Source organism: Protobothrops mucrosquamatus, unplaced genomic scaffold (genome assembly GCF_001527695.2).
Source record: "Protobothrops mucrosquamatus isolate PMUCROS unplaced genomic scaffold, P.Mucros_1.0 scaffold_283, whole genome shotgun sequence".
Taxonomy (NCBI): Eukaryota; Metazoa; Chordata; class Lepidosauria; order Squamata; family Viperidae; genus Protobothrops; species Protobothrops mucrosquamatus.
Window position 1 is genome coordinate 85,928 of NW_015386359.1, and position 27,609 is coordinate 113,536.

The window sequence follows — 27,609 nt, forward strand, 5'->3', positions numbered from 1 at the left end:
CTGTGGTTCTTTTTTCCTGCTTTATTGTTTTCTTACTTTTTAAACAGTAAGCTGCATAGAGACATCTGCAGTTGGGTGACCTTTGAATTTAATTTAAAATAAATAAATGCAGTGGCAAGCCAGTATGATTAAGATCAGCTTTGGGGTTGCCAATTATCTGTGTTCATAATGCCATAAACAACTTCCAGAAAATTGCCATTGTCCCCGGAACCCTACAGTCACAAGACAAAACTGCTGAAATATAAACAGTCATTCTCTCTGAGCAAGAGTCAATTTTACATTATGAAGGAATGCATAATGAAGCCTCATGACCATTGCAAATCAGAAGTTGGGGGCATAAGTAAGATTTGAGTCAGTCAGAATGACACACTTTCCCATGTCAACTACTAACTGGCATGGGCACTTGTTCTGCTCCATACATAGTGTGCAAACATAGGATGTTGAGTAGCTTCAAAAGTATATTTTACACAGACACATACAGACACACACACACACATTACATAAGAACGTACTGCACACAGAGGAACTTGTATGCTGAACAAATGACAATAGCCATTTAGGGCAAATGCTAAGTGAGAAGCATATATCAAAGAATTCAAAGTTCTTTGCTCATCCAGTTAGAAGATATTCAATATTGTATGAATATAATCCAAAACTTACTGAATAAAAGACATTTATTAAAAGGATCTATAAAAGGCTTTATAATATTATTAATACTTTATTATATGTTAATAGTTTTCAACCTTTCAGTTAAAAATACCCAGAGTAACTTTTATAAAAAACAAACTGCATAGTAGAATTGCAAAAGACAAATATAAAATACAGTATAACACCAGCATTTAAAGTTTATCATTACTGAGTTAACTGATTTCTTTATACTGCAATTTCATGTATGCTAAATCCCATTGTTCTTATGGGCTTTGCTCCAAGGAAAGTGCTTATGCTTACAACTTTAAAATATTTGCCTTCAGCTTTTTAGCTAACTTAACAAATTTGGAAAATAGTCTTTGTCTGCAAAATCCCTTTCCCACAGAAATATAAACGTTAACATTACTAAAAAAAATTATAATCAGAATAGGAAAGCATGATAGATGCCCAGAAAATTCAGCAGCATGAATTTTCTGAATGCAGCAAACATACATACATACATACATACATACATACATACATACATACATATATGTTTTTACTCATTAGAGTGTTATCTTAGTTGCCACTGAATTTTTTTTCTGTTAAGAAATTACTTTGCATGCTTATCTGAGAGAAAATATCGTAACACTGTAGAGCACTGTTTTTCAACCTTGGCAACTTTAAAATGTGTAGACTTCAATTCCCAGAACTTCCCAGCCAACATGGAAGTTGAAATCTACACATCTTGAAGTGGCCAGGGTTGAGAAACGTTGTTGTACATGACTTTGCCTTTACTTTCAATGTTTTCCATACTGGTTGTTTCCACTAGAATTTTGGATCATGCAAGTGAAGTGGACAAGATGTTGTTCAAGCATCCCTCTGTAGGCTATTGATGGAAATCATCTGTTGATGTTGTACCATACAAGGAATTCTAACTTGGAAACTCTAGAAAGATTCGCTGGAAAAGCTCTCCAGTTATTCAATTCTGCCATCTTTCTGCATTCATGGATTCTTCTTCTACTTCTTAGCTGGTAGCCACACATGCTGGCTGCCATTTTGGCAGGCTTGCTGGCACTCCAGGGCAGTATTCTGCAATAATTATGCTTACTACAAGGTTAGAAAGAGTACATAATCTTGGCCTTCTTAAAGCCACTGTCCTTCTGCAAACCAGTTCTGTTTCTCTTTGTACTTTGTACAAGTACTTTGTACTTTTTCCAAAAAGCAGGTGCAGACACTGGAGCCCATTGAAAACCAGTGCTTTCTGTGGGTCTGCTTTTTTTCAAGAAGACTTTGTGCCTTTGAAATTAGACTCACAGTCAGAGAAAAACAATTTGAGCAAACGTACTCCTGCAAAAACAAGGCATAGATGGAAAGCAACCTGTCTGTGCAAAAGGAAGGGAGAGGGGAGGTGGGACCCATTATGTAAGGTAAAGAGAAAAGGTCAGAAAAGGGCTTGAATATTGTTACCATACATACAACTTATTCACAAAAGGCAGCCATTGTTAGATTTCTTTATGAGTTTCTAACCTTTCTTCAATAAAGATTTCTTATCAGAACTTGTCTTTGTGAGTTCCAGCTCTACCTTTTGGGTGGGCACTGAAACATAATCTTTTTCTTAATCCTTCAGTTCTCCTGGTGACTGAGAAGACTTATTTGAGGTCAATAGAGGGCAGGGAAGAATATAATTCAGTCTATTCCCTGAAAGAGAAACCTCCCTAAAACAAAAGGTTTTGCAAACTCATCCTGATACTTATTTCCCTTCCTTTTTCTCTCTCTTACTTCCTTCTGCAAAAGAAAAGAATGAAACCTGATCAAAAGTCCTAGAAAACCGAAATGAAAATTATTTTCAGATGAATGTAACAATGTAGCCTTAAACTGATTTCCCTTAAAAATGTTATCCAAAACAGATAAGGATGCTTAGATTTGTGTGTGCCTATATACTGCCTTCACATTATTTCAAACTGAGTACTTTATTAAATATCTCCTTTATAGTGTCTGAAAAAGTATTTTTAAAAATGAGGAACGTTTCTACTTCCAACCTCCATATCTAATTCAGATACATATTGGTCCACATTACTATAATAGTATGCCCTTTGTTAGAGTAGCATTGGTGGCTTTCTAGTATGAATATGATTTTTATGATTTTTTTCTTTTCTTGAAATTCCCAAACTTATATTCTTGAGAATTATGTCAAGTACAGTTAAATTACATGAACAAAAGCTAAATTTAAAAAAAAATAGTAAAAAAGAGTAATTGCTATACCAATTGATACATAGCTGCTTATTATCCCTTTGTTTGCATTAAGAAGTAACATCTAAGCTCACCTGAGAGAAATTCCCTTTAAAAGCTATGGGTATATTTACACAATGTTTAAAAGCATATTGTATGTGTTTTAGACTACAGTTCCTAAGCACAAACCAAGTAAATCGTGCCCCTATGTGAACCAGACTATAACATTATACCTTAATAGTGTCTGTTTTGATATAACATGTTAGTAAATTTGGTTGGTAAATTTGATTTATGTCAACACAGTCTATAGCACTTAATTCTAAGTAGACACTTGTAGTGCTGAGAAAGAACCCACTGAACATAGAGGCTTGGTGTTGAGGAAACATACACATATTAATATTTTGAATACAGTGTCATTCAGAAGGAGTCCAAAATGAATAAAAGACATACTTATTCCACAGAAGGCATAACAGAGAAAAGTCTGAGTCCCAGATATGAACATAGGAAACAGCAGATTAATACTTCACTAAAATGAATAAAAGAAATACTTATTCCACAGAAGGCGTAAAAATAGGGAAAAATCTGAGAAACATATATGAACATAGGAAACAGCTTACTAGTATTTTACCATGCTTGTCAGCTTCTCCATGGCATCTAGCTAGCTACTATGAAAATATTTGTTCTGATCCAGCAGAAGCTATATTTACATTTTGGCAGGGTGAATTTCAGCAGGTGGTACAGTTAGAAGTTGTGTAACATTTTCTAGGGAGCAAACAATTCCCTTTCACATAAAATGTACATGTATTGTAAGGCTTTCTCATTTTATTTTCTAGTAACCTTATCCTCAAATCACAACACCTGACATTGATCCAAAAAATAATTTTGCATTATCTAAAATCATCAGATGATTGAAAGCATCAAAAAGCATCTGTAATTTTTTTCTAATGGAGTTGATTGTTTCTTTTGGGGATGGGGGTTCCTGCAACTTAAAGCATTAGCTTCATCAGCACCTCATTCTGGTTAATAATCAAGTATTTCTGAGCCTTCCAGTTATAGTTTATTCCATGTCAGTGGTCTATGCAAGAAGAGAAATACTTTGAAGATAGTCAGTGGATTCCATTAAAATATCAATCAATTCTTTAGAAAATTCTTCAAAAGGACCCGCTTCACCATTATATTCTTCAGGGAGAAGGCTGGCTGGAAAATGTTTCTGGAGCCCATGTGCAAAGTTATTCCCATGCAGATGGATCTGCAATGAGATAATATCTGGATTCATATACAATACTGTGCTAAGCTACAGATCAGTTTCCAAGACGACTGTTAACTTAAAATAGTGTTAAAGCAAGTGTCTTATTCAATTTATCAGCTGAAATTAGAAACAACTAAATAAAAATCTAGTTTTCTTTTTTTGCAAAGCAAAAAATTCAAATAATCACATGAAATTTAGAAATAAGGTACCATGAAAATGGATTCCTGCACTAACCCAGGAGATTGGATCTGAAAGCCTAAAAAGACCTTTTCAAGATTACAATTCAATGAACAGAAATCTATACAGAACATTTATATAAAGTTATATGGACTTGAGATAAGTGGACAAGACAGGAAAGCAACCTGTTTCAGCCTTCCATCTGAAAATACCTCTCCCATCCTCCCCCCCCCCCCAGCCAGCCAATACAGCTTTAGGTCAAAATTAACACTATCAGAAAGAAATATACAGTTATAAATGTCATACATTTTACTTTGTAGGCTAAGATCTCCATTCTCTCAGATTTATATCAGAAATAAATATTTTGGACCACCTACGGATAGAATTTTAAACTTATAAGAGATGGAAATCACATCTTCAAGAATGTTCATGTTATTATGTGGTATTAAATGATTACATGGTTGTTCCAGGAAGTGATGCAAAGGAAAATCTGGCTTTCAGAAAAAAAAAATCCACAATGTTGCAAGCATGTAGTATAGTTTTATTATGAAAATAAGGAAATAGCCAATAGCAGTGTTTATCAAATTCAACAACTTTAAGCTATGTCGGTTTTGGTGCCAAGAAATCCTTAGCTAGACAAGTTGCTGAAGTGGAGAAACACTGGCTCAGAGACTGGGCTATTTTATACATTTTCAAAAGTGAGTTGGACTGTTTTTCCTGGGAAGAAATAAATATGAACTAGGTTACTTGGATATTTTTTTTTAAAGTATTCCCAGCAATATTTGGGATAAGAATCTTTTACATTCCTATCATCAGGAAATAATGATTTCACTCGAAACTACTCAGCAAAATTCATACACCTTTATCTATGAACTTGCTTTGAATTGATACACTGGCGGGTGTATATGTGGCTCCCTATTAATTAAAATAATAAAAGAGTTGTTGAATCAAAATGGAATGGATGTATTTATTTCAAAAGAAAATATGATGAGTGCTGAGATAGTAATGGATCATTTCCATAGCAAATAAAAATTTGTGCTCACTTACCCTTGCTTTGATTTTTTCAGGGAGGAAATGCTTAATTAGATTAAAAACATGGTAAAAAATTCCAGGCTCTCTAATCATGTGGATTTCACGAACTTTTATTGGGAAACCATCCTGCCAAGAGGGAAAAAATAAGAAAACAAAGTAGGGGTGAGTTTGCTTGTTTTTGTGCCTCCAAGTCAGTGTTGATTCCTGGAACTACCTGGAAAAGTTTTTTTTAGCAAAGGTTTATTTGGAAGTGGTTTGCCACTGTCTGCTTAGGGCTGAGAGGATGTGACTGGCCCAAGATCACTCAGCTGACTTTAAGCTTAAGGAAGAATTTAATCACTACACCAAACAGGCTTTAAATATAAGAGTGCCAATATTCTAACATTTATACTTATATAAGCAACATACATGAAAATATGGCACATGTCTATATATTCAATACAGAAAACAAATACTTTGAAAAGGTTTTAAACATAGTTGTTTTATACAGACAACCATACCTGTGTTTTGAAGGAACTGTGGACTGTATTTATAGAACAATTACTGAATACTCAACTGTAAGGTGATAGAATTGACTTCAGAATTGTATCTATTTAAGACATATCTCCCACATTATTAAGATCTTGATTATGAACTACCAAAAGATATGGTTAAATTAATTCAAGCAATTGTCACCTGAAGTGCACTGAGAACTATGGAGCCAATGTGAAGTTATTGACTACAAGCACAAGAGAGTACACATTTTTGCCTTATAATCAAGTCACAGTGTCAGACAATCCAAGATGACTAAGCTCTATCATAACCTATAATAATAGGACAAACCTGAAGAGAGTGAAGTCAGCAGTGTTTGTGTCCAAGCAAAACTGAGCACTGTTCTTCTTCACACTTAGCTGACTATATAGAAGATGGACAAAAACCAAGACTGGGGCAGCCTGGCTGACATTCTTTATTCAGTTTGAAGAGGGTTTCAGTCATTTTGAATTGTTGCAAAAACTATACTGAAAAGGTGCAATTTATCTGCTTCAATTCAGCTACCTGATTTTAGTTCTTGGAAACTACCACAATATTCCACAGTGGAATAAATAAGAGTAATGCTTACTGTGAGTATAAATGCTATTTTCTTGGTCACTGCTGGAGTAATCTGAAATGCATGAGCAAATTTCCATCCTTGGAGATCGAAGATTGTCTTGGTTCCATTCCGTTGGGTGTCTGATTCTCTTACAATAAGCTCAGACAGCATAATACTTACACGAAAGAGATCATCTGTTGTAAATATCTTAGGGTCCCATCGTGCTATACATACATACAAATACATAGAGAGAGAGAGAGACAGACAGAGAGAGACAGAGACAGAGGCATATTTATTATTTATTATTTAACAATAAGACAATTTTTCTGCACAAAGTGAATATTTTGTCTTAAATAAAATTCTGGACTGGGTGGCAAGAATAATAGGCAACATTAAAAAGTTTAATTATGTTTTCCAAAACTTGTGCATCATGAACTACAGATAGTCCTCGAGTTACGAATGTAATGGAGCCTGCCCATTCCATTCATAACTTGAGAATTTGTGGTAGTGAATCTTGTACCTTGAAGGAGATCACTCCCTGCTTTTACCCACGCATTCGCTAATCGAATGCGTAGGTGAATGCACAGTTCTTTAAGTGCACCTGAGGTATCTCAAGTTGGGGAAGGTCATGGGGGGGGGGGCTAGGGATGAAACAGGCCTCCAAGACCTCCCTGACCCACTAAGATACCTCATGCTTTTCCCTCTCTTCCTACTGCACAGGACTCACCTTGTAAAAATCTTCTCCTCTCTGCCACAGTTTCTTTCTCTTTGAGGGAATAGAGAGTTGGCTTGGAAATACTTTTCATGTCGACAATGGAAGCTCCTGGGTGCCTTAAAATCATGCAAGTTCAAACACCCATTATGTGCAAAAGAGATAATGGCCCCCAGAAGCTTCCATTCTCCGGGGAGTGGGGGAGAAGTATTTGCTTCGTTTGCATGCATGTGGGACAAAGCGTGGAATCGAAGTTGGCCGGGCGCAGGAACCAATGCCGTCCATAGCCAGGGTGCGCTGCTCGCTCTCATGCGCCAGCCTTAGTTTGAGAGCAGAAGGGAATCCTTCAACTGCTGGGGAGGGGGAATCATAGCCACTCAGATGGCTGCCACTGCCAAGGGCTTGGGGCCCCCAGTTCCATCCGACTTGGAAGAAAGTGGAGGCGCAGCAGCAGAATTGCTCTCAAACAATAAGTTGCTAGTTTGCGTGCACTGGCCTTATTGAGAGCAATTCCGCTGCTGTGCCTCCACTTTCTTCCATTCATACAGAGCCGAGGAACACAAACCACTGCCGCTCAAACAATTTTTATCCGAACGGATAAAGTCTGAGTGAAAGAAAGCGAAGGCGCAGCAGCAGCGGGATTGCTTTCAATAAGGCTGGTGCATAAGATGAGTCCCGCACAGTGGGAAGGAAGGGGGAAGCAGTTGTGGGGAGCGGGGGGGGGGGAAATAGGGTGAATGTTACAGAGCCTCTGCAGTCATTCGTAAGGGTGAACAACTGCTGTGATGCTGCAACATTCGTAATTTTGGGATTTTTTCGTAAACAATAAGGGGCGCTGATCGCATAACTTTGAACAAATGTTAAGTGAACGCTCATGACCCGGGGATTACCTGTATTCCAGGCACTAGGTAGCCTTAATAGCAATTATGATATAAATTATTTTTTTCAATTGATATAACTTTCCTAGTAATAAAAATGCACAATCAAGATTATGAAAGCCAATATATAACCACCAATAAGAAACACCTTTAGTATCTATACTGTGAAACTGTATTACAATTAAGGAGTCACAGTTTACAGCCTTACCTTATAGGCTACTTCACAAAGTCTATCATAATTATTCTTGCTAAGAAAACAATTACAACAAATATAGATTAGAGAGTGATAAGCATTACTAGAAATATCCACATCATTGATTACAAAGACTAAGGATGAATGCATGAGACAAGGAAATGAAGTACTGGATTATTTTCCATTAAGTCCAAATCTATCAGTTCTTGATTGGAGACAGAGCGGATTTTCTTAAAAAGCGGTCTAACAGATCTTTGTTTTTCTTATTTTCCCATTGCTTGGATAACACAGGTTAAAAGCTACCATTGGATAAAACAATCCCAAAAGGCTTTCTTTACCTGTGAAATTCTACTCCCACAGTAAAAGGGCACAATGGTGCATCTAATCTTCTTTTGACAGCTATCAAACATAGAAATGCTCTCTTAACTGCTTATACTTTTTCGTATTTTCAAGAGAATTGAAAACTGTTTAACTCCAATTGGATTATATCTAAATTTCTTAGAACATGTAACATATCAGTAAGAGAGAGTGAAGTCTGAACAGATGTGCATATAAATATTTAATTCAACATCATTAAAAGCATCTCTTTGTTTTATCATCTACATTTTGCCTCCAAGTCTTCCAAATTGATTGTTCAAACAGATTCTCTCTCTTTACTCCCTAGTTTTTATCTGATTATTGCTTTTTGGCTATGTTTATCTAATTTTTTTCTCATACCTTAATAATCAACAGCTCACAAATACCATATTTGTGGCCCTGAAAACCCTCTGCAATTATGTTATAAAATTATCTGACTGAATGTTGCCCAAATATTACTGCTGATCTCAGTGCAGCATTTGCCTTAAGATCTCCCCCTTTCCAAGTTGTTTGAAAATAATCTTAATAAAGGTACATATGTAAGATTCATTTGATATGCAAGCAAAGTTTTCATGAAAGGTTACTTTATACCCCATAATAATGAACTCAAAAGGCAAAGGCAACAGAAAACACAAGTTATTTTGGGTGAGATAAAAAGAAAAGAAGAGAAATTAAAGAAGTTTCCAGAGAGGATAATTATTTCTCAACCAATTGAAGAAGTTTCCAGAGAAGATAATTATTTCTCAACCAATTAAGCTTCTATAGCAAGAATTATCTATGTTAGAATTAAGAAAAAGGGAAATAAAAATAAATTATGCAAAACAAAAAAGACTTTTCAAGTAAACCAGGGAACTGATGAAAACAAAAAAAGATACTGAAATTACAAGAGGGTGATACTATAATAACAGAGAATGTGACTTTGCAAAAACAAATTTTAATATAATTCCAATTAATATAATGGAAAAGAAATTACCCTGGACAAAATAGATGAATATTTAAACTTTAAAAAGCTTTACTGATGATTACAGAGAAACAATTATAAATAGATCCATAACAATAAGATAAGTTTGTGAAGTTATAAAAAAAAGGCTAAAACAGAAAAGAAAGGAGGTCAATTGTTCCCTAAACAAAAGGCAGCAAAGGAGAGAAGAGAAAAAATCCTCAAGTTTACACACACACACACACACACACAAAAGAGAGCAAGTTATCAAAGATGGCCCAATGCTGCTGCTCATCCTTCACTTCTCCATCTAGTCAAATTTGGCTTCTTTTTGCAGGCATTCTTCTGTCCTTGTTAACTAGCCATGAGAAACCTGAACTACTATCCTCTCTTCCCTTCAATCCCCAAATCAGCAATTTCACAGAGCAAAGGCAAACAATGGAAGGTGCAATGGAGGGGGCAGTGGCTGCTGGTCTTGATCCTAAGGTCCTAGGGCAATTTAGCCACTACCCCTGTACGTGCATCCTCCCCCTTCACTATCCTTCACTTTGGTTTTAGAAACTAGATAGGATTATCAACATAAACATTACTTGCCAATTCTATAAAAGATCACTCTAGAACCACTTGGATCCCTCTTTTTCGAAATTCCAAAGTAGCCTGTTTGCAACAGGCTAAGATTAGAGGGTGGATGTAGATTTGTAGTTATTTCTGGGCATTCCCTTCTCCATCTGTGATAGTTTTTCAAGACCTAAGAACAGAAATAACAGAGATGGAAATGAGATAACATAATAGCATAATTTCATACATATATAAGTTCATGTATAATAATAGCACGATATAGCCTACTAAAAGTCTGGATGTTACAAGCTTAGACTTACAAACTTTCCATAAGTTTATGCCTTTGAAGTTCAATAGGGAATTCAATAGAAAACAGAACTCTCAGAAAATCTATGTACAACTGCAATGAAGGTGAATTTTATAATCTATACATGTTTACTCAAATGACAAATTATCCTAAATTTAAGATAGTCTCCCTCAAAGAAAAACAAAATAATTATAAACAAAAGCAATCAAAGTGGGAAAGGCTTAGCTTCTCTAGGTTATCAACCTAACTGAAATTAATTTTAACAATTCTACCCCATCACAAATCCCAAAGATGCTTTTTCATAAGGCAACTGGACTTTCTTGTTTTTCTTTGAAGATGTTTTGCTTCTTATCCAAGTCCTATCATAAATTTATTTTATGTTTCAAAATTGATCTCCATTTGCATATTCCAGTCATTGTCTGTTTCACAAACATAAACTGCCCTCCTGCACAGAACATAAACTGCCCTCCTGCACAGAAGCAATCTGCCACAGAAGCAATCTGCCACAGATTACCTCCCATCGGCCAGTACGCTCCCACAGGGTGGGTCTCCTCAGGGTGCCATCGGCCAGACAGTGCCGGCTGGCGACCCCAAGGGGGAAGGCCTTCTCTGTGGGAGCTCCCACCCTCTGGAATGAGCTACCCCCAGAGATCAGGGTGATCCCTGATCTCCCTTCCTTCCGCCGCGCCCTCAAGACATGGCTATTCCAACAAGCGGGACTGGCCTAGGGCAATTTTTAAGAGGGGTTTTTAGAGGGGTTTTTAATCATATTTTAATCAGAAAATTTAAATATTTCATTTTAATTAATTTTAATTTTGTGATTGTTATTGGTGTTTTTAATTGATTGTCAGCCGCCCTGAGTCCGCAAGGAGAAGGGCGGGATATAAATTCGAATAATAAATAAATAAATAAATATATATACACACACACACCTCACACATGCATTCTGCTATCTTTCCAACAGAAAAAAAGGAAAACAAAACTAGAAAGAGGACCACCTAGTTGCACTGCGAAGAGAAAGGCAAAGCTGAATGGAAATGAGAAAAGGGGAAGAGGAAAACTGGTTAGGGAAAAACAGGAATAAGCCACTGATTGATCGTGATGATGATATTCTATAAAGTTGGTGTCAACTCTTAGTGACCGCTCAATTGCTTTTCTCCATGACGATCTGTCCTTTATCTAATCTTTCAGGTTTTCTAATAGTGTGTCCATTGTCATTGTGAGACCATCCACTTTGCTGCTTATCATGCTCATCTTCTTTCCTTCCACCTTCCCCAGCATTACAGCCTACTCCAGAGAACTGGTTCTTTGTGTAATACAGTGTGGGGGGGATTATTTTATCCCTTGCTGATTTTGTATGTTTGCCCACTGACAAAGAAATGATCAGTCTATAATTATAATGGTAGATTTATTTTAACAGTGAGAGACAGAATAACAAAATTTTTTTTCAGAAAAATGCATTTCAAAATGCATTTTTCTTAAAGGGAGTGCTCCTAATCTCAGCTTGTTACCTGTAAGAAGCAATCAATCAATCAGATTCCAAACTCTCCACCATGGCCAAGACCAAAAAGCTGTCCAAGAATGTCAGGGACAAGATTGTACACAAGGCTGGAATGGGCTACAAGAATATCGCCAAGCTTGGTGAGAAGGTGACAACAGTTGGTGCAATTATTCGCAAATGGAAGAAACACAAAATAACTGTCAATCTCCCTCGGTCTGGGGCTCCATGCAGGATCTCACCTCATGGAGTTTCAATGATCATGAGAAAGGTGAGGAATCAGCTCAGAACTACATGGGAGGGTCTTGTCAATGGTCTCAAGGCAGCTGGGACCATAGTCACCAATAAAACAATTGGTAACACACTACCCATGAAGGACTGAAATCCTGCAGCACCTGCAAGGTCCCCCTGCTCAAGAAAGCACGTGTATAGGCCCATCTGAAGTTTTCCAATGAACATCTGAATGATTCAGAGGAGAACTGGGTGAAAGTGTTGTGGTCAGGTGAAACCAAAATCAAGCTCTTTGGCATCAACTCAACTCGTTTGGAGGAGGAGGAATGCTGCCTGTGACCCCAAGAACACCATCCCCACCATCAAACATGGAGGTGGAAACATTATGCTTTGGGGGTATTTTTCTGCTAAGGGGACAGGACAACTTCACCACATCAAAGAGATGCTGGATGGGGCCATATACCATCAAATCTTGGGTGAGAACCTTCTTCCCTCAGCCAGGGTATTGAAAATGGGTCATGGATGGGTATTCCAGAATGGCAATGACCCAAAACACACAGCCAAGTCAACAAAGGAGTGGCTCAAGAAGCACATTAAGCTCCTGGAGTGGCCTAGCCAGTCTTTCTTCATATTAGTCATCTCACTTTCTAAATTTTCCCATGTTGTCTCCCCCCTTCAAATAATCTTTCATCAATGTTTTAATTCAAAAGTTAATTTATCAGTCAGTCAAAATTAATAGATTCAGTATATTAAGCAACTTTAAATCCTTCCAGCAAATTCTCCTCTAAAGGATTAGCCAATAAGCCAAAGTCCCCCCCCCCATAAATAGTTCTTAGGTTTAAGCAACAGTCCAGGTTGCTTAAGTGTTTTCTTTCAAAGACTTTTTAATCTTATAGCTGGCTCTTCCTTTGTTCCCAGCTGTCTTCAAGGTTATTTGCAAGTCAAAGGAACAACTTTTTCTTTGTTTCTGGCATTCTGCCAATTTCTGAGTCCTTATTGTTAGTGTTCTATTCTCTGATTCTCCACTAGATTTCAGCAGTTATTTCTTTTTTCAATTTTTCTTTCCATCAAAAAGTTATTTTTGTTATATATTTTTATAATTCCATCAGAAATTTTTTAGGTATAATCTTGACAGTTTTTTAGTTCCTAGATTTGTCCAGACTGAAATATTTTAAATTAAATTTTAGTATATCTCTTTCAACCTTTTATGTTAATTCGCCGCTTCCATCTGTAAGGGAAAGGGGATATAGTCCCCTCCCTTCACTTCTGGAGGTTTTCTGCCATTTGTTATTTCTTACATTACGGGTTACATATGATGGAATCAGGCAATTTTTAATAACACTGCCATCTAGTCTTCATTTTGGAAATAGATATTTTATCTTAATGCCATGCATACTTTGGATTTCTAAGATAAAACAATGCTTTGGAGCATGTATGGGCAAGCACTTGGTACTAAGTTGGTAAATGTATATTATTCCTGATTAACATGAGAAGGTGATGGTAATATAATTACATAATCAGGTTTAAAGCATTTCACAGGCTTATTCTATCCAACTACAGTATCAACATGGAATATTGTATATTATGGCAGCTATGTGGGAAGATCAGAAAGAACATTTGAATGAAGCACTACAAGGAGGTGAGAATTTTAATAAAAATAAGCTATCTATTGTTGCTAAAACTGACAACCAATATGTACAGCTGCATATCACATTTATAGACTGAAATCCATTTTCTGTCTCTGCATTTTTACAAATAGGCTAGGGAAAACTATTGGATGTAATAGTAAAAACAAATTGTCTGTCCCAGACATAGTAGTAAAAATGCCAATGCACATAAATTTCTTAGTGAACAATCTGAGTTAGGCTGGAATCAAATATGTGTTTTTCATGGATTGAAATGTCAATATAAATAAATGTTGCTCTGTGTAGCAATATTAGTTGCAGTTTGATCTGAACTGAGGGCAAGTTATAGGAAGGTTTTGCAAAAGGTGAGTTAGAACATAAATTAATAGCTCAAAGCTCCATACTATCTGTTAATGCATAGGTCCCCAATCTCCAGGCTGTGAACTGGCACCGGTCTGCAGACTGCCAGGAACTGGGCCACGCAAGCTAGCGAAGCCCCAGACACGCATGACTGGGACCCAGGCAATCCCCATGAGCGGGACCTCCAGTCCACAGAAAAACTACCCTCCATGGAACTGGGCCCTGGCATCCAAAAGGTTGGGGGCAGCTGTGTTAATAGATTGCAAGACTATGATTTATTAAATTTACATGCATGGTCACATGGTGACAATAAACTCAGATAACAAAATTTAATAGTGTTTGGGCAAGGAGTAAATAAAAATATTTGGAACAGCCACTCCTATCATATATCTGACAAGGAATCCTTCTCAAATAGAGCCAGAACTGTATACTAGTAACCTCTGTAATTAAAAAAAAATCATGATAAATTCCTCCAATGTCATTGTCCACTTCATACACATTTTAAAATTCCCAATATTCTGAGGAAGTTTCAGATTTCCAATACATTTTTGTCATAGGTTTTTGAAGTTGATTGTCAGAAAGCTTTATTTTTCAAACAGCAGTAAGAATATGAAAGATGAGAGCAAAAGTTTGGAAAGCATAAACAAAGGACAAATGACAGAATACTAAATAATAATCATATAACTAAGTATCAACAATAAACAAATGTTAGGGAATCAGAATATTTGTCTTTCCTTATTCCCCCTTCCCTTGTGTTTGTTTTCTCACAACTGTTGTGAAAATAGGAATTTGTGTATGTGTAGGTTTATGTCTGTTTCTTTGAAATATGGTAATCTAGCTGGGTACAATGTCTGGTTTGTTCAGACTCAACATTGTACTTTGAGTTAAGATGACATAGGAAAACAAAAGGTTATAGAGGCAGAAATAAAAATAGCCAAACAGGGAAAACAGTGGCATACATGTATTGCATGAAAACATGAACCCTGTCAATATTTGTATAATTGTAGTTTTCTTTCTCAGCATCTTTCAGGAATCTGACAGATTACTCAGTCTTGACTAATTGTTCCTCCAGAGTTTTAAATTCTTCTTCCAGATTTTTATTGTCTTTTCTGTGCTCCTTATTGTTCTGAGGTACAAAAGTGACAGAAGGTATTACTATAGCTGTCTTTAACAGCACCAAAGACAAATTAAACCTTACTGGATGAGTGGTGCTTTAAAAAAGCAAAGATAGACACATGCTTAAATCGGAATAGGAAAAACAAGCATCAGTACCACACAAGGTAGGAATCCTTTCCAGCTGATACAAAAGCCATCACAACCTTGTGTAGATGAATTTAGCTCTGGTCATTGAGAAAGAAGTGAAGAAGTTAAATAGTTGCTAAGTACCGGGAAGGCAGAAAACACAAAAAAGAGACACTGGAAGAGAATGAAATTGCCTTGACCAATGCTATCCTTAAAAAGGAGGGGTAGTGAAGGTTTTGGAAAGGCTTTCAAAATTCTGTTAATGTGTCTTACAAAATAAATAGCATCCCTGGAATCCCTGCAGTGAATATGACCTGGCCCTATCCTCAAAGGCCAAAGAGTAAGAGTGGCAACTGTTGAACAATAGATTTCTGGGCATCCAAGATTTTGCAGTTCCATATTCTGTTCAGAGGAAAGAGCAATTTGAAAAAGAGGAAGGGTAACCTTTATGAAGTAAAACCAGGCAGCACTTAACTCGTGGTGAGGTCAGGTGTGTTTTGCCATTGTTGTCCTCTTGCAACAGTGTCTTTTTCTGAAGGGCTTCAACTCCCCTAATCTCTTCTCTAACCCTGCGTTTCCCTGGCAGTCTCCCATTGAAGTAATAACCAGTTCAGACCTTGTTTAGCTTCAACCAGGCACCTGCTGAGCTCTTTTCACTGGACAATTCAACAATTACAGAATCAGCACATTCCAATTCGTGTAAGTCTCAGGGAAGAGACAGTTTGCCTCTCCGGTTTGGGCACTGCGTCCCTCGAGAAGTCGGTGGAGGCACTCGGCCGAAGGTTGGCCAGGATAAACAGGGGTCCTTATAGGCGTGTCTCCTTCCAGCTCTTTAGCAAGGAAGGATCTGTGCGAGGGCGGCGAGAAGGAAGAGCCCCAGCCAAGCGGCGAGTTTAGAAAAGTTACCTGAAGAAACCCGCGCGCCAGTCTTGAGTTAGGAGGGGAGGAAGTGGGGAGGGCGGGTGTGTGTGTGTGTGTGTGCTCGCGTTCCCGTTGGTCTGTTGGGTACCGGGATCCCTTTACCTTCCAAGCCAGGTTGCTGTCGAAGTCTCGACACCGCAAAAAGCGGAGCAGACAGGCGTCCGAAAGGTCGAGCTGGCGGACCTGTAGGTTCTCCTCCACAGCTTTGCACCTCAGCGCTACAATAGCCGCCCTCACGTGGGGCGAGTCCTCCGGCAACTCGTTGAGGTTAACCGGTGGGGAAGGAGGCTTGCCTTGGTCCATGTCTCTGCGCGGGGTCTCGAGGAGAAGGCAGGAGGGGCTTCCTAAGCGTCCCTGCCCATAAACTCCTGGGAGAAGAAATGAACGGCGAGGAGAGCTTCGCCCTGTAACAATTGGCACCGCCAGAAAATCGCCTGAGCCCATTGCGAAAATAAACGATATGCGATGCCCCTCCCTATTGCAAATAATAATGGCAGCGTTAGGACGGTCCAGGATCAGCTACCACACTGCCAACTGCCCGGTCGAGAAAGTCGGCGTGGGGCGGGGAGGGAGGCAGCACCCTGCGCAACCCGAACAACAGGAGCTCCGTTGGGGCAGTCGAGCCCGGCTGTCGGTAAACTCCACGGCTACCATGGGCACGGAAACCGAAGCCAGCTTCTTAGTCAATTTTTCTCCAAGTAGTGAAGCAGATCACGGCAGCATAAAGTCTTGCGTCCCCGCGTTAGATAAATCTTCGTAGGATTGGGCTGGGTTCATTCAGATAGCTAAATGCTATCTAGCTAAAGTCCAGTGTTTCTCAACCTTGACAATTTTAAGGCATGTGGACTTCAACTCCCAGAATTCCACAGCCAGCAATGCTGAAGTCCACATGCCTTAAAATTGTCAAGGTTGAGAAACACTAAACAAAGCTAGAATGTGCTTTGTTTAATTTTGGCTTAAGCCAGGGGTTCTCAACCTTGGCAACTTTAAGACTTGTGGACTTCAACTCCCAGAATTCCTCAGCCAGCTTTGCTGGCTGAGGAATTCTGGGAGTTGAAGTCCACAAGTCTTAAAGTTGCCAAGGTTGCTGTTATCGGCATATTCGTGTGTGTGTTATATTCAAGATCTCTGTCACTGGTGTCTTCATTATTGTTGAGGTATCAAGATTTAATTCTTCTTCCTTCTGTATCAGGCCCTATGGCAGTCTTGGAACCTGCCTTATTCAAGGCAGGTCTTTTGTGCGTGTTTGTTTTTTGTTTTTTAGTGCTCCTGGTTGTCTTTTACCACCTACCATAAAACAATGAAGTCCTATGTTTAGAGCAGGGGAAAAAAGTTATGTGAGAACTCTGATAGACTAAGGCACTCAACAAGGATCACGTTTTGGATCACTTTTCTGCAACAGTTTTGGGGACAGGTGGCACAATGGGCAAGCAGTACTAGTTAACATAAATTCCCAGCTTCCCAGATGGCACGGATTTGAAAGAATATTGACTTTTAGGCATTATGTACTACTTTCAATATTTTTCAACTTAAAAAACATTTTCTAAGGATTTTCAAATTATGCTTTTAGGTGTGTTTCACAATAGCAATGCTAAATTCTGGGAGGAGAACCAAGCCTACAAGGGAAGATTGCATAAGTCTCTTGAGTTCATAATCTTAGCCAGCAATTTCCTATACTGCAGCTCCACCAATTCCAAGGTCAGACTCAGATAAAAACAGGAAAGACAACACTCCCAATTTAATTAAAGGGAAGATACAGACATCAAACCACCCTATGGAAATAAATTGAAGGGAAGACATCAAACAACCCTATGGAGAATGAGGAAAAACTAAGTCAGTTGTTTGGAACAACAAACCATTGCACACAAACTCAATGCAGTTAAATCAATGCTTTGGTCAGTGATTGCTGCAACTGAGTCCTTCAATGTTTCACTATTCTCCAGTTGTCCTCCTGTTGAAGTGCTGCAAGTTTATTCTCTGAGTGCTTAGCAGCCCCCCAAAACAACAACAAAAAAGGTTTTCCAATGCAAAACTCATTCAGACAAATGAAGGAAGAGCCAAGTAGATCTAATACAATCCTTTCATAACCTCCCAAATGATCACCTCAGTCGATAAACCCTTACACTGGATTCTCAAGAAAAGACTAGTCAAACTACAGGCCCATTCCCACTGGCTTCCCCCTGAACGGATCTTGATTTTATTCATCCAATGACTGCCCATCTATCTCTTTTGAGATATAACAATTGCCTGAAAAACCACCAATTTTAACAGTCTGGCTGAATATTGGGGAGAAGTTCAATTTTATATTCCTTTTACTTATAGCAACCTTGTTTTTAGTACTTTCAAGTAACTACCTAGAATTCTTTTCAATTCTTTGTCCTTTCTCACAAAATTCTTCAAAGCTTTAACAAGTGTTTTTGTAAATCCAAAATAGCAGAATTACCCAGGTCTTTCTTGGTTTGTTATTTGCATATCTCCTTTAATTATTAAGATATCAGCTAGTTCCTTTTGTATATCCAGTGTAGCAGCTTTTTCCATATCATTCATGTAGCCTTTCATTTTAAAATCCACTTTCAAATCAGTCCAATCTTGTTTGGTAAAGTGTTCCTCTTGCATAACTCTTTGAAATAGTCTATCTGTAGAGGTAGATACTCTTAGAATTCCAAGTTAAGAAATATCTTTCAATATATTCTGTGTAAAATATTTTTCTTCATTCTGTACTAGTGCAGTTTAAATTGTTATCTTTACATAATTGCCTTATGACAATTGGGACTAGGACTTTAGTTGCTAAGCTTCAATCACACCCAATTTCACCCTTTTGCCAAGGTTTTCATTGGCTAATGACTACTGCAATTCACTTAATGATGGCAATAGAGTGGCAAAAATGCCAGGATTACCATCACTAAGTGTTGCAATCATGTGACATTGTGCTTTACATGACAATTGTATTTATAATGTATCTGAGGGATACCAGGATGGGGAAAACTAAGTTAAGAAAGAGTAGAACCACATTCAGTAAACAATTGTATTTCAGATGGCACTTGTCCAAATCCTTGATTTAGAAGATGGCAGTACATGAATGAATGAAGCTTGTACTTGATAGTCTTTTAATAGTTATGCACTTGCAATCCCCAGCTTGTACTGCAGGGATACTGGAGGTAGGAAACAATGAAGGAATCCCACAGACAGCTATGGTGGCACGGGTACATCGCTTGTATTTAGATGGGAAAAAGCTGCTTTAAGTTCAGTGGGGCTGCATGTTTACTTTCATACAGAATTGCTTTATTCTAAGTGACCTTTGCAGTGAACACAGCTGAGAGTAATGAATATAGATGGTCTTTAACTTACAATCACAATTAGGATCAAAACTTCTATTGCGGTGTTGCAGTTCAGTGAGGCATCATGTGACTGTGCCCAATTTTATAACCTTTGTGCTGCGGTTGTTAAATGGATATGACTTACCCCACTGACTTTGCTTGTTAGAAGCTGTCTGGGAAGGTCACAATTGGCAATCATGTGACTCGGAACACTGCAACCATCAGAAATGCATACTGGTGGACAAGCACCCACATGACCATGGAAATGCTGCAACAGTCATATGTATATGGACCTGTTGTAAGCCAATTTTTCAGCATCATCGTAACTTTAAATGGTTGCCAAATGAATGGTTGCAAGTTGGAGGTTACCTGTTGTGCAATTACAGATGCTAATAAGCAACAGCTCAGTTTGTTGACCATTGTTTCAGTATTATAAAGTTATTAAAAACTAAATGTTGCTCCATTTTTCTATATATTATAGCCAGGTTTAGCAACTTCGTGGAATTGTGAAAATTACCAAACACTTATTACAATGATTTTTAAATATATTACAATCTTCTCAGCTGAAAAATTAATATATTCAAATGCCTGTACTTCTAAGGTAGTTTGATGTGTCTGCTTACCTTCTTTTCCTGCTTTTGAGATTTGTCTGTTTCAATTCATAACTTCATTTATAGTCATCCTGTACAAAGAAATCTTTAGTTCTTGAATTGTATCTTTGAGAATTAAACCCAGTCGAAGTCCTGTCTCAGAAACTGGCCGAGTTCTTATTAAAATTTGTTCCTCAAATAGTCAAGACTCTTTTTGTGGTGTGCATTTATTCAAATGATGATGCTCTGTACAATAATTGGTCACGAGAAAGCATTCTTACCATTTTTTTTATAAATAGTACCAGTACCATTAAATATCCAGATTCTCCCTATATATGTTCTTGCATAATAAATGTGTGAATCAAATATGTAAAAATCTTTTTTATCTGTAATCAGATTTGTCTAATATGGTAACACAAACATGATAGATACATATAAATAAGTAAAAAGCATGGATTCTACATATTTAGAGATGGATATACAGATATTTGCCATTTCTTAAAATTATGCATATTTGAATAAATCAATATCACCTTGAGAACAAATTCAGAATGTTTAGATTTATTTTGAAAATGCTAAAAATTATAGGATATGTTAATCATGTTTAACTAATTTTTTTAAGCTTTCCTTTCCCTAGCCAAAAGACTGATTTTGGAAAAAAAGAGAAGCAAAAGCCTTCAATAGAGATTTTAATTAAGAAAGAACATATCCACACATTGTTCAGAACTACTGAACAATGGTCTAACATTACATTACAATTCAAACCTATTTAATATCTAATGCTACAGTTGATGTGCTTGCTAACTAGCAGAACTTTCAAAAGCTATCAATAAAAAAAATCACTTTAGACTAGGCAGACTTGAATTAATGACAAATTATGATAGAATAACAATTAACAAATTGTGCAGCTTTTTTGTTAGACAACTAGATTGATTTAAATTCTGATTGTAACATATTTAATCAAAAGGAATCTGCTCAATTTAAAAGCAATGGGTAGAATTCAAACTTACTTTCTTAAAGGGGTCTAGCTTTTTAATTGGCATGGGTTACCCTAGTCATCCAGAGTTGATTCACAAATATGTGAGCTGAAATATAGGAGAAAATAGATAGGTTTTCCTAGGATAGTGAAATTTTTAACAGATAAAATTGGATTTGAATAATATAAAAACTATGTTGATTTCTAAATTTGTATTAGAAAATGATTTCAGTAAATAGCTCTTATTGCATCTAAATGAATCAATTACATCAGTGTTTCTCAACCTTGACAATTTTAAGGCATGTGGACTTCAACTCCCAGAATTCCGCAGCCAGCACTGAAGTCCACATGCCTTAAAATTGTCAAGGTTGAGAAACACTGAATTACATGGATTCAGTTGATTATATGGCAATCTCTAAGCATGTGGGAATTGCTCATGGATAAGCAGGCCTCTTAACTCCCAAAGGAAATTCCAAATAAAGTTTCAAATTTTATGTACATCATTCTGAAATGGTTGGTCCAGATCTGAATGGAGACACACATTTTAGATGCTGTATACCGAAGAAATGGGGCTACTATGTTTCGAGCAGAAGTGGTTTCAAGAGGGGGTATCAGTAGCTGAGAGAAAATAGTGAGAGAAGGTGCTGGGCACAGGTGGACAACGCTTGCTGGAACATCAGCAGTGGTGGCTGAGAGGAAGGAGGGAAGCTCCGGGAAAGATCAGGGGTAAACGGGACACTAAGACATGCCATTCTGAAGTATCAGTAAAGCTGCTGAGAGGGGAAAAACACAGACTTCTATTTATGATTTACAGGGAGATGCAGTGTAGAAACAGAGAAAGGGGTGATATGTATTAATATTACTCTATTCAGATGTCATCCAAAACCCAGAATAAATAAAGCTAAAGCTGAACTGTGAAGGACCTAAGAAAGTTTGCCAAAACCTCCAAAACGAAATGGTTTAGTTCTGTTTGAAACAAAATATTCTTTCTGATTTATACATATCTCTAATTTTTACTGCCCTAATATAAATGGACAAGGGGATCCATATCCTTTTTAAAATTTAAAAATGGAAAAATATTCAATTGACTATTGAAACTCCTAATACTGCAGAGAGATTTTTTCTGTTTTGTAGTTATGATAATGTGTAAATATAACATTCATTTAGAAGGTAGCTGCTAAGAAACCCTTCATGATTACACAATAATCAAACATCAGTAATATAGATAATAGAACATAAATTGTCTATCCAAGCTGCATGGCTTACTTCCTTCTGCCTATGCAGAAACTACAAGTTTTACTATTTTCATCAGTGTAGCATCTAGCAAAAATATGAAGCCCCAAACTAAAATTCTTAACAGCAACTTACTGTTGTATTTTTCATGCTGTACCATTCTAATTATTTGTTAATGGTAACCAATCTAATAAGGGCTTTCTTGGTATTTTCAAAATGCACCTATTTAGATCAAAGAAATAATGATAGTATAGGGATTAAAAATGTTCAGTCTGCACTTTACGACTATATGAAGAGAATTGAAAGAACCATTGGACTTCAATACACCAGTATGAAAATGTATTTACTGAAAGACAGCTTTCATTATGTTCACTCTGTCAAATATCTGAACTTCTTATGCCAGAACTCGCGTTTCTCTTTGCCTTGTTCTGAGATGATGAAGTAGGTTTCAATTTATTCTTCTGTTAAGTTAGGTGCATATAGAAAATATTTCTTTATGATTATACTTTAAAGTCAAAGCTTTTCTAGTTATGGTCCTACTACTGTCTTCCAAAAATGCCTCCAAATGAAATATTTAAACATTTAATGTTAGAAATGTAGTGCACCTTGGCTACAAAATATAGTCTTCTTAGAAATGCAGAAGTTCACGCAAAAGGTAGAATATCATCAGGAAACATATGTGAGTTCAAATTTTTTGAGAATGAAATGCAAAAAGAAAAATGCAGGCTGATTACATTATCGTAAGCATGAGTAGTATCTTGGGCAAATTAAAACAGATTTTCATCCTGTCATCTGAAGTAAAAAATGTATCTTGTAGAAGTGTCATTTTTCAAAAACAGCATGGCAATACAATTTTGCATCCATTGTAGCTAACTGTTCTTCAAACATCTACATACTTTGGTGGACTATAAAGCCAACTTCATGTGATTAACCAAATTTTTAAAAAAAGCTTACATACTGAAGAAACTCCATCATGGTCTGCACATTAACTGATGTATCTGGGAAATTATAATATTCTATTGTTGCTGAAAATATATGTATATGAAGCATTCAGAAGAGTACATTATAGATACTTTGTAGAAGGATCTAAGTTTCATATATAAATTGGATGATACTGTTTGTAGCCAAGTTTCTTCCTACAAGTTGGGCAAGAATTAGAATTTCTTAGAGAATCCCGAAGACACTGGCTACAGAAGACATGACCACATTTCGTTGAAACAATAAGCCGTCCATTCTGAATAATCTCTGAATAGCCATCCATGCAAATTGGGCAACTCACAGTACCTGAACGGTGTGAACTTGGAATATCATCCTCTAATAATTCCAATTCTTTAGTTAGGGTGCTAGTCAAAATCACTTCATCTCTTGGTTCATCATCATCACTGCTTAATATACAGCTGTCAGGAAGTTGATTTCTAAATTCTTGATTTTGTTGTTGACAAACATTTTCTTCAACAATCACAACTGAATCGTTGTGTGTCAGATCAACTACTATTGGTTCTGAAGATTCACAAGTCAGATCAACTACTTCTTCACAAGTGTTAACTTCAAGATCAATTGGTTCTTGTGAAGCTGTTTCAGGACCTGTGTTACTAACTATATTTCTTTTACGAGTTTGTCTAGAATTAATTGTTCCTCCACAGCGCTTTTTCTGAAACTCGGCCTTCTTCATTCTTTCACTAGGAATCAAGTTGGGAGCTGTGGCAGCTACTGCCAGAAGACCATTTTCAGTGCTAGAAGAAGCTGTGTTGGTACTGGGAGTCTGCAAGAAGGCAACAGTAGAAGTAGATGGGGTTGAAGAGGAAAAAGAGCAGGAAGGGGCAATATTAGAAGATAGTCCTACAGATTTGACCTCGAAGACTCCAGCTAGGTTTGATGGGCCAAGGCCACCACCTTTTTTATTTTTCCGACGCTTGGTCCCACAGCGCTTGGTATCAGCTGGGCTCATGGTGGCTATAGGCAGGGAAAACCAAACTTCCAAATAAACAACTAGTCTAGGAGTAAAAGAAATATATGAATAAAACAGATGGAAAGTAAAAATCCACTGCATTTGCTTCCAATTGACAAACCACAGAACAAGGAAGAGCACTAACCGTACTGTACTGTGCAAATTCTTTTTAAACAACACTAATTTTGTTTGGATAGATCATCATAAATTCTATTTTTGTTATATCTGAATCTTACCTTTTGACCAGGAGCAAAGGTAGCATGTTCTGCATGCCCTCCCCTATTCCCCCCCCAATAATAAACTTGTGAGGTAGGCTGAGCTGAAAGATAGTGACTGAGCCAAAGTTACACAGTGAGTACTTAAAGCTAAAGTTGGATCTTAACCACCACACTATACTGGTCTAACTTTAGTCAGCTTCTAATCTATGTTACAGCTAGAATAGCAATTCCTGTTATTTCCTGGAATGTAAATTGCATGAATATATTTGCTGCCTTGGTGCTTTAATTAAATAAGCTTATGTTTAAAGTAGGCTTATTTTGTCAGTGAGCCAACAGTAAGTAAAGTTGAAAGTCTGCGGATTTATCAACACAAAACTACATAAGTCACCAACAGATCTATATTTAACAAGAGCCAAAGAAGATAGAAGTAGAATGTTCATATTTATTTAGCATTCTCAGTTTAAAGAATTGTTTATATTCCACTTCACTGAAAAAATAGTAAGCAGAATATCTATATAAGTCCTACAAATGTTTACAGAAACTCTGAAGCATTACAAAAACTAAACCTATATAATACCTATATTTTTAAAATCGTAATTTTACAGTAAAAATTTGCTGAAAGAATTTACAGAACGACCTCAGCAAGTGGTAAAGGAGTGAATTTTAGATTCATATAAGATTTGCTTAAAAACAAAATTATTCTATATATATCAGCAAGTTGAGAGTGAAATTGGTTGAGAAGCCAAGCCATTGGGCTATGAGTGGTGAGGCCTAGGTTCTAGACCTGCCTATGCACCAGAAGCTAGCTGGGTGACATTGCAGTCTCCCAGGGCTGACCACAGGTTGAGAACCACTCAGATAGACTATTAATAGAGATCATTAGAAAGCTGTGCAGTTTGGGCTTCCGGTTCCGGATTGCGGTGCTGGTTGATGCGCAGCGAGAGCGCTCTCTCCGCTGTCTGGTTTTCCTTCATCGGGCGACCCTGAACATGGTCGTACGTCGCCTTGGAGGGCTGACGACCGTGAGGACCCTCGACAGATCGCGGAAAGGTGGTAGCCCTTCCGTTTGATCTGAGGCAGCTCCTCTGGACTGTCAGAGAAAAGATCGGCCATCAACATGGCCAATCATTAAGCCGTGCCTGCCGAAAGCCAAAATCATCACCCAGCACAACAAAAGTACCACGGAGGATTTGGGTGAGACCCTTCCTTACCTTCCTCTTACCCCAACTACCTTCCTGTGAAAGCCTCCTGAAACCTCTTCCCCGCTTTTAACATAGCGGTGTCTGCCTACTTTGGGAAATTAAGCTTTGAAAAAAAAAGAACTAATCTAAATAACTGGATCTGTATTTTTTGGATGCTTTGGGGTTCCCAAAAGTTCCTATTACAGGGACCTCTCATCTTATCTATTTGGTAAGTTGGGAAAAAATTTTTAACTGGATAAAAGCCTAACTGGTGTCTGGAAAAAGATTTTATAGCCTATCGGGGACATCTTGTGGCGAAGCCTGGTACAGCAACTGAATTTCTTTGACTGTGAGGCCTGTTTACTCTCTAGATTTGTCCTTCACACTATCTAAAAAAGATAAGAACTTGAAACAGCAGAGTAGTGAAAACAACTTTTAGGAATAGTGGAGGTGGACATTTGCTGACTTTTACTAAACATAGCCTCCACTAAAAGACTATCTCTAATCACCATAGAAATAGAGGAATCCTACCCACAACTTAACTATAAACTTATATTTGAAAAAATCCTTGAAGCCACTGAGCTAATGAACTCCAGAGTGAAAGACAAAGATGTCACCTTAAAATTACAAATTGAAGCCCAGTTTTCAACTGATGAACTTACAAGAGAAAAAACTGAAGAGGAAAAAAATTAACATCAAAGAGGATTCTACACAATAAATACAATTTACTGAGAATTTTAACAATCAAACCTTGATTTCAACTAAAGTACTTGTAACTCAAAAAGCAACAGAAACTGAAGAAAGTAACATTAAGATGGAGGATGCTAAAGATCAACAAATACAATATATTGAGAACTTAGACAATCTAGACAATCAAATAACAACTACAACACCGGACATGACCTTTTATTTTAGCCAGACGAAACTGGAAGAAGAAGACCAGACTGAACTGATGACAAATATTCTAAATCAAACAGGGAGATTTGAACTATTAGGGCAACAATCTAATGACTACAAAGGGGCCAGTTCCTTTGAAAAATGGATAACTGGATGCGCTCCCTTGATTCAAACAACGTGTAGGAATGAAGGGAGACCCACTTGAGGATTTAAAGGCACTGGTATGGAAGCCTGCTTGGCACAAAAAGAAAGCTAGAATTAGATTCAAAAATGGGATTTTCTTTCTCCTTTTTGTTGATTGATGGAACAGCTTAAAATCCTACTTAATGGGCTAAGGAGATTTTTAGAGATATTGATTGATTTAATATCTAGGACTTAGATCTATAAAGGAAATGAAAATTAGCTATTAGACTATAGTTTTGAATTGTAATATGGAAGTGGGTTTGTGACAATGAAAGATATTTTATTAGTAAATGACAAGCTACTAGGATGAGAAATAGAATATACTTGTGAAAATTTAACTATCCAAATAATGTGTATTTTAGACACGATAACTATTTTGTAACGAAATTAGGGAAATCTGGGTTACCCGAAGTTTAAATATTATGGTTATTAAAGGCTAAATTGGAACACGGTAATTGGAATTAGGTAAAACTTAAAAACAGGACTTGGATATGTATAAGTAAAATTATATTGACAAATGTATTGAATGACTGAGCTATAATTAAAAATGTATTAACTTGAATGTGATACAATAATTAAGGGAAATAGAGATGGAACTTTTAATGACACAACCTGAGATATGTACGAAAGATTTTGTTATTGGACTATTGATTACCCTATCACCACGCTGCTTCCTAAATACTTGGATGTAAAATTGAAAAATTAATAAAACTTGTTATAAAAAAAAGCTGTGCAGTTTGTAGAGAAATAGACAATTTTGGATATGCAATTGTTATCTATTCACTATTATCATAAACATATTAAATAAAAAACTACTAAATATTAAACTGGCAAACAAAAAATTGGTTCAATAATATT

At 37.0% G+C, this 27,609-nt stretch overlaps 2 protein-coding genes across 2 annotated transcripts in view; both read right to left on the reverse strand.

Annotated features, from left to right (window-relative positions):
* Window positions 1-3,900: 3,900 nt before the first annotated feature.
* On the reverse strand, window positions 3,901-16,746 carry TTPA (alpha tocopherol transfer protein). The gene is made up of 5 exons (XM_015831864.1): window positions 16,311-16,746; window positions 10,061-10,214; window positions 6,417-6,610; window positions 5,333-5,443; window positions 3,901-4,108 (listed from the first exon to the last, which is right to left on the reverse strand). The coding sequence occupies exons 1-5, from the start codon at window positions 16,650-16,652 to the stop codon at window positions 3,935-3,937; spliced, it is 975 nt and encodes a 324-aa protein (XP_015687350.1). The 5' UTR covers window positions 16,653-16,746; the 3' UTR covers window positions 3,901-3,934.
* Window positions 16,747-22,649: 5,903 nt separating this feature from the next.
* Window positions 22,650-27,609, reverse strand: part of LOC107302722 (E3 ubiquitin-protein ligase RNF4) — a 9,119-nt gene continuing 4,159 nt past the window's right edge. Inside the window, exon 2 of the mRNA XM_015831865.1 lies at window positions 22,650-24,318. Coding sequence (XP_015687351.1) covers window positions 23,418-24,272 — 855 coding nt within the window. The 5' untranslated portion in view covers window positions 24,273-24,318 and the 3' untranslated portion in view covers window positions 22,650-23,417. The remainder of the gene's footprint in view (window positions 24,319-27,609) is intronic.